This window comes from Pundamilia nyererei, unplaced genomic scaffold, assembly GCF_000239375.1.
Source record: "Pundamilia nyererei isolate P.nyererei 1_Seehausen unplaced genomic scaffold, PunNye1.0 scaffold00098, whole genome shotgun sequence".
Lineage (NCBI taxonomy): Eukaryota > Metazoa > Chordata > Actinopteri > Cichliformes > Cichlidae > Pundamilia > Pundamilia nyererei.
Genome location: NW_005187499.1, coordinates 37,390 through 44,897, shown reverse-complemented (window position 1 = coordinate 44,897; position 7,508 = coordinate 37,390). Strand labels below are relative to the sequence as shown.

At 42.5% G+C, this 7,508-nt stretch overlaps 1 protein-coding gene across 1 annotated transcript in view; it reads left to right on the top strand.

Annotated features, from left to right (window-relative positions):
- The window catches only part of LOC102205264 (C-X-C chemokine receptor type 4-like), a 5,274-nt gene extending 3,517 nt beyond the window's left edge, over positions 1-1,757 (top strand). The window contains exons 2-5 of the mRNA XM_005740170.2: positions 135-192; positions 290-498; positions 597-880; positions 974-1,757. Of these exons, the coding sequence (XP_005740227.1) occupies positions 178-192; positions 290-498; positions 597-880; positions 974-1,569 (1,104 nt within the window). The 5' untranslated portion in view covers positions 135-177 and the 3' untranslated portion in view covers positions 1,570-1,757. The remainder of the gene's footprint in view (positions 1-134; positions 193-289; positions 499-596; positions 881-973) is intronic.
- Positions 1,758-7,508: the final 5,751 nt, after the last annotated feature.

Below are 7,508 nucleotides of genomic sequence, written 5' to 3'. Positions count from 1 at the left end.
ACACACTGCGGTATCCTGTGATAGATATCAGCACCTGACACCTCGAAAACAGGAAAAACGTTTCAGCAGGAACACAGATGTGTTGGAGTGTGGGGGGAGGAGCATGTAAACAGCTATTTAACCTCTGTGGACAGAAATCTCAGCTTCACTCAACGAAGGAGTGCAGCCGTCTCCACCATGTCCTACTATGAGGTAGGGAGGTGTCATCTGATCATGCACAGAAACTTTAAATGTGTTCACAAATATATGATTGCCTTCTCTCTTCTCATCATTTCTCATCTGTCTCTAGCATATCGTCTTTGAGGATTACTACAATGACACCGGCTCTGGCTCTGGCTCTGGGGAACTTGGAGTGGATCTGGAGGAGCCCTGTGGTGTGGAGCACATGACAACTACTGAGCTTCAGCAAGTCTTCTTGCCTGTCATTTATGCCCTTATCTTGATTCTGGGCATCACTGGAAACGGCTTGGTTGTTGTAGTCCTAGGCTGCCAACGCAGGTGAGGGGATGGGTAACTGCTGATTGAAGCTTTGACTTCGAAGCATTGCTGGGTGTGGGGGAAGAGCATGAAAGTGATCAGATTTTTTGTGTCTCCAGGTCGAAATGCAGCCTCACAGACTGGTACCGCCTGCATCTCTCTGCTGCGGATCTCCTCTTCGTTCTGTCTCTGCCGTTCTGGGCGGTGGATGCAGCCTTGGCTGACTGGCGTTTCGGAGCTGCCACCTGCATTGGAGTGCATGTCATCTACACAGTCAACCTGTACGGCAGCGTGCTCATCCTGGCATTCATCAGCCTGGACCGCTACCTTGCGGTGGTCCGAGCCACGGACACCAACACTAGTGGGCTGAGGCAGCTGCTGGTTCACAAACTGGTGTATGTAGGTGAGTATCAAAAGGCTTGCTCTTCCTGCTGTTAGTCTTCTTTTCTCCACACAGTCCCTCACTTGTCTTTTTTAATCTTCCTCCTCCCTGCAGGTGCCTGGTTGCCCGCTGGCCTGCTGGCAGTGCCAGATTTGATATTTGCCCGCACTCAGGAAGGAGGAGAGGGGTCAACTCTGTGCCAGAGATTCTACCCAGAAGAAAATGCTCCTCTCTGGGTTGCAGTCTTCCACCTCCAGCTCGTCCTGGTGGGTCTGTTGATCCCTGGACTGGTGCTCCTGGTGTGTTACTGCGTCATTGTCACCAGGCTGACCCGTGGCCCACTGGGGGGCCAGAGGCAGAAGCGACGGGCGGTCAGGACTACCATCGCGCTGGTGCTCTGCTTCTTCGTGTGTTGGCTCCCTTATGGAGCGGGCATTTCTGTGGACGCTCTGCTGCGGTTGGAAGTCCTGCCCCGCAGCTGCAGGCTGGAAGCTGCTTTAGGCGTGTGGCTGTCGGTGGCTGAGCCCATGGCGTTCGCTCACTGTTGCCTGAACCCACTGCTGTACGCCTTCCTCGGGGCCGGGTTCAAGAATTCGGCCCGCAGAGCTCTCACTCTGAACCGGGCATCCAGTCTGAAGGTTTTACCACGAAGACGCCCCGGGACCTCAACAACTACAGAGTCCGAATCCTCCAGTTTACACTCCAGCTAGTGTTTGCATCTGTTGTTGATGTGTGTGTGTACTGTATATATGTATAAATGTATATAAGAGAAAGTAAGAAGCAGTCTGCTGGCTCATGACTGATCCTCTCCCTCATTTGAGGGTATCTTTTGTAAATAGTTTGATGTTGTTATGTGTGTGTGTTTGTGTGTGCTTTTGACTATTGTAGATGTTTGTAATAAAATATACAAAATACTTTGTGAAAGTGGCTTTTCTTTCTTTTTTTCTGTCTTCCTGTGTGAAACAGTGTGAGTTTCTGGTTTACACAATCTCTCAACCACAGCTAGTTCCACCCTCAGCTCCTATTCTCAGTGGGTAAGATACAAATCATGAAAACTCCTAAAAAAAGAAAATTGGAGCCAAGCTAGCTAATGAGATGAAAGGACGATGGCAATAGAACTTTATCACAAAACCCCACACGGAAAAGGGACAGGAAAGGTGTAATAGGAATAACAAGACTCAATCAAATGTCTTTGGTCTTAATTAGCCGATGATAACTTCTGTTGTGTCAGAGCTTAAAATCACGAGTGTTTTCTGGGAACCCTGTTTATAATAGGGTGTTTCTCGGTTGCAGAGTTTAAACAAAAAAGAAAAAAAAAAGAAAATCAGTAGGTGGGTTGCATGGTTATTATCTGATTAACCGGCAGCTTGCATCACCATATTTAATTCATTGTCATTTAGCTGTGCGCCATCTGAATCCACTGATGCGGAGAATGGACACAGCCAATTTCTTTTGAAAAATGAAACTGCGTTTTGTAAGATGCACCATCTGTCTGCCAGGTGTATCTGAGTCACATGTACGTGCGTGTGTGTGAGTGTGTGTGCGACAGATATAAATATTGGATGTGTGTGAATGTTTTTGCGTCAGCCTTTTGGGGGAGCAGGGTAAGATTTATGTTGATGATATAAACAGTTTGCAGTTCCTACATGAGAAAGAAGGGAGCACGAGAGGGTCAGGAGGTCCATTCTTCCAGTACCTTAATGCACACAAAAGTGCTTCCCACATTTCTACTTCCACTTGGAAGTGAGAGAAACAGAAGCTGGATGTTTGTTGTGTCCTGTTTCCTGGAGTGAAGACGAAGAGAGGATGAGGAGTAGAGTTGTGAGAGAGACAGAAAGGAAAAATACAGTAAGTCGGCTCCGCGATCAAATGAACTGTGTGGCATTTTGAGCATCTCAAGGTGTAAATCATGATTACTGCGTCCTATTATTTGGTCGCAGTGTATACCTCTATGTTTGCAAACCTAAAGAAGATCTTTTTGGTACCTTTTTATATACGCCGCTTCCTCCTCGCCCCTAACACATTCAAACGTTCACACATTCACACACACACACACCGACATGCGCTACACATACACATAATTCACTTCTATTCATAGTGTATTTAAAACAGGAAAGACTTCCTGTGGCTCATTTTAGGAAAAACAAGCAGCTTAAACAATCAAACAGTGGAGCAGCTCTCCACTCATCAACACAGAGCGCTTATAAACTAAATCATTCACACTGAAGGATTTCAAAGACCTGAACCAGCTTCACACATAACCAGGTATAAAGGTGCTAAGTTATTTGTATGTGTGGAAGAAATAAATACCACATTGAGACATCATTATAGGATGGTTTCAGTTTTTTGTCTTTTTATGTTTGTGTATTTTAGTGCTCCAGAACCTTGGGTTTGTTCCTTCTTATAAAAATATGCAGCGTCACTGTAGCGCAGACTGTTAATCTTTTAACTGCAGATTTGTACAGATATTCATGGTCACCAGAAGATGAATCACTTTAATGGGTCCCTCAATCTTCACCTACAGCCTTTTAGTTCTAATATCCTCAACGATACTTTCTTTCCAGTCACAGACAGCAGGTCTATAAAAGATTCTTCTGTCTTTTACACCACTCTGTCTAGTATAAATACCAAATTCTATTATGCTAACATGCTAATTGCTTAATTCTTTAATTATGTTTCAGACCTCGCTGTTATATAATTATCATGTCTAGGTTAATTTTTAACTTACATTTAATCTTGTTTTATCTTAATTAAATATGGCTAACATCAGCTAAACATCCTAGCACTGTTATTGTGAGCACGATAATATGATAATATTAGTATTTAAGTACGGACTAGCATTAAAGCAGTTACCCTCCAAAAAGTTGATTCTGTTCATCTGGACGTAGCGTTTTGTGGTAGAAACGTTTCGTCACTCATCCAAGTGACTTCTTCAGTCTCAGCTGACTGCAGGTCTCCCCAATCTTATAAACAGTACATTTGCATAATGACTGAAACCAGCCCACTGAGGAAACAATGGGCTGGAAGGTCAGTTCCTTAATCATAATTATGCAAATTCTCATGACCATTGATCAACAACCACTGACCAAAACCCACTGACCAAAGACCACTGATCAATGGCCATGAGTCCCATTCACAGAGAGTTGGGGAATGGCTGCAATCACAGCATCGTAAGATGGCGAAAGATGTATCCTTAGGCCCCCTCCTCGATTCAGAGATGGTCTTTTCCTTTTCACATAAATGGCCTCCTTGACTCCGCGCTCAAACCAGCGTTAAAGCGGTTAGCATAAGAAGAGAACTTCAACTGCTTCTTTACAATAGCTCACTAGCATGTCTGTTAGAAAACCAAAGCGAGCTCTAGCATGCTAGCTGTGTTTGTTTGACTTTTCAAATACATTTTGAAATATGAAAATGAAAAAGTTCAAATGTTACGTTACAGGCTTGACTTATTATGGTCATTAATAAAACTTTATTTACACTGTTTGGTTAACGTACAAAAGTCTTTCTAGAAAAAAGTCTTGCAGCTTTGCATCTATGTTGAAATGCCTTTGGATACTTGCAGTTATCCCACTGTGGTATCTAAATGAATTTGAATAGTCACCAGGACACAACTGCTTGGATACATTTTTTGGACACTTGATTGTATTGGGATTTACTTTTAGAACTGCCTCAATTCTACATGGCACAGATCCAGCAACGGGCTGGGAAACATTCCCCAGAGATTTTGCTGCAGATTTGTTGGCTGGACATCCATGATATGAATCTCCCTTTCCATTACAATCCAGATGTGCCGTACTAAATTGAGATCTAGTCACAATATAGGCCATATGAGTACAGTGAACTCACAGTAGTGTTCAAGAAATGTACAGATCTACAGCCCACTCTTTGTCCTGAACATGTCTCCTACTGCTTATCTTCATGTTTCACACAACCGATGTACTAAGGCTGGGAGTAAAAGTAGGTGTCCAGTCACAAAGCACATAAGAAAAGCTGTAACTGTATGAATGTGAGATACCGTAATTTTTCATTTAGTGCACAGAAGGACACGAGCGAAACAATGAAAATGTGTCAGCAGCTGAGTACAAATAAACCAGGAAACAAGTCTTTTCTAAACTATCTTTTCCCGCTCCTCTTTCATATCCTGGTTGTATTTTGCCCCCATTGTACTATTTCTCACCAGTTACCAAAAGATCTATACACACTGCATGTTTTTCATCTCCATGCACCAGCAAGTTTTAGTGTACCACAAAGATGTGTACTACAGGCAGTGCTGCCTGTGTGTGGGTCTGATTATAAGAAATCATTAGTATTAATGATGTCATAAACCCAATGATGTAACGTAATAATATTAGTATTAGTAGTTTTGTCATTTAATTTTCAAATACAAATTTAAACATGTGAAAACTGTTTTACATCAAACATCAGAGCACTTTTGTTGTGGTGGATATGCCTGAGTACGTGTGAATTTGATCTGTGTGTGTGTGTGTGTGTGTGTGTGTGTGTGTGTGTGTGTGTGTGTGTGTGTGTGTGTGTGTGGGTGGGTGTGTGTGTGTGTGATCGTCTACAGATGGTCAGGTTCCCTCATATTCAAACACGACTGAGTTTCCTGCGGCTGAACAATTGTGGGAAAAACAGAGGTCAAGACAAAAGGAGAAATAAAGAGAGAAGGAGGCTGGGTTGCATCCAAATGGCTCACAATGACTTCCTGCTTTTTTCCTGGTGGATTAATACAATGTGACAGGTGAAACCAATAGCCCGCTGGCTGATGTTTGTATTGACTTCAGCAGGTGGAGACGTGAGAATAATGTGGGAACTGAAATAGAAATTAATAGAATAATAGAGCAGAAATGAGTGTTTACCCTGACGGTGGACTGAGTTTGCCTCAGGATGGAGTTTGTGTCCCCTGGGTGATCCAGCCCTATATTGAAAGACACCTTAAGAAATACATAATAATGTTTTATAGTTTGTCTTATGGGTATTTTTATGTGTACTATGATGTAGATCTGTAGTTTCTGTTGTTTTACAGGCCCTCGAGGACAGGAGTTTGACATGTGTGGTTTAAGACAGGGGTGTCGAACTCCAGGCCTCGCGTGCTGATGTCCTGGGGGTTTTAGATGCGTCCTTTATCCAACACAGCTGATTTAAATGGCTAAATGACCTCCTCAACATGTCCTGAGGTTCTCCAGAGGCCTGGTAATGAACTAATCATTTGATTAAGGTGTGTTGTCCCAGGGTGAGATCTAAAACCTGCAGGACACCAGCCCTCAAGGCCTGAAGTTCAATACTCCTGGTTTAAGGCATTTGAGGGAAGTTATTTTTTCATGTTACTGCGTGCCATCAAACATCAAACCAATACCACATGAAAGGCAGTCCTGTTCTTGTATTAATCAGCAGGGGATGTAGCATAAACGGAGATGAAGGAGGCAAAACCATGTGCCGTAGTCAGGGGTTACAGTGGGCCAGTGGTTTTGCAGTACTTCAGCATCTAGCGAGCCCTAAAGACGAGCGAGCGTGAAGGGAGTGATGTTTCTATCAGCTTAACAAACACACAAACTGTTTGTGTGCAGTTTGTCTTACACTGTGTTGCTAGCTAAAGGTCCAGCTGCTGTATTTCACAGGGAGAGAAAACACAGAGAGCTAACTTCACTCAGAGGTGGAGAAAGATAAGAAAGAGGACACAAGAGGAAGAAGAGGGGCTAAAGATAAGGACTGATCAGTGGTGTTTGATAAACCGGAAATTTAAAGCTTACATGTAAGTTCTCACATTTTTAAATCAGATATCTGGTCTGTACACATGACATTACGTTTTTTCATATTGTGAAACCTGCAGCTAAACAAACAGAGGTACACTCGCTGTGTTATTTAAAGGTTGCATGAAAATCCTATAAATCCTATCCAATAAACAGGTTAGTTTGCTGTGAGGGGTTTAAAGTAAAGAACAGTGTGTGACTGGTGCACAGTGGCTGTGGTTTCATGGTCAGAGTTAGGTTACATAAAGTGTAGCAGAGATGAATCTGAAGTTAAGCTGATGATGCTGACATTCATTCAGCGAATTTCACCTTCATACCAATTTTATACCTTCTAGAAAAAAGACAGAATACACACTGTACTGTCAGTGTCGAGGATGGAAATCAGCCAAGACAACTCATAAAACATTTGCTGACATCTGGTTGAATTAAGTTGTGTACATCCACAAAGAGCAGCACATTATTTTATAGTTACAATAATAGAGCACAAGGTTCAGTTAGTGTTGCACAAAATAGGTGGTAGAGATGTTCTTCAAGGAGCTACTTTTTACTTTCTTACTGTGAGTACATTTCAGAGTCTGTACTTTTTCACTTTTACTTGAGTAAAGAATTCAAACCAGGACTTCAACTTTTACTGGAGTATTTTTGAATCTGCACTTCTACTTAAGTACAGAATGTCTGTATTTTTGCCACATCTGCTTGTCACTTATTATCAGCTAACTGTTGCAGAACATAATCATGTCCACTCGGTTCCGAGAATTGCAGGCGGTCTTGCTCTACTGTTCCCCCTGTGAATTGTTCTGTTAACAAATAACTTCCTCTGCCGGTCTCTCAGAGTCATTCCAAAACATGCCCAATATAAATGTGTGTTATGTAACCACATATATATATATATATATATA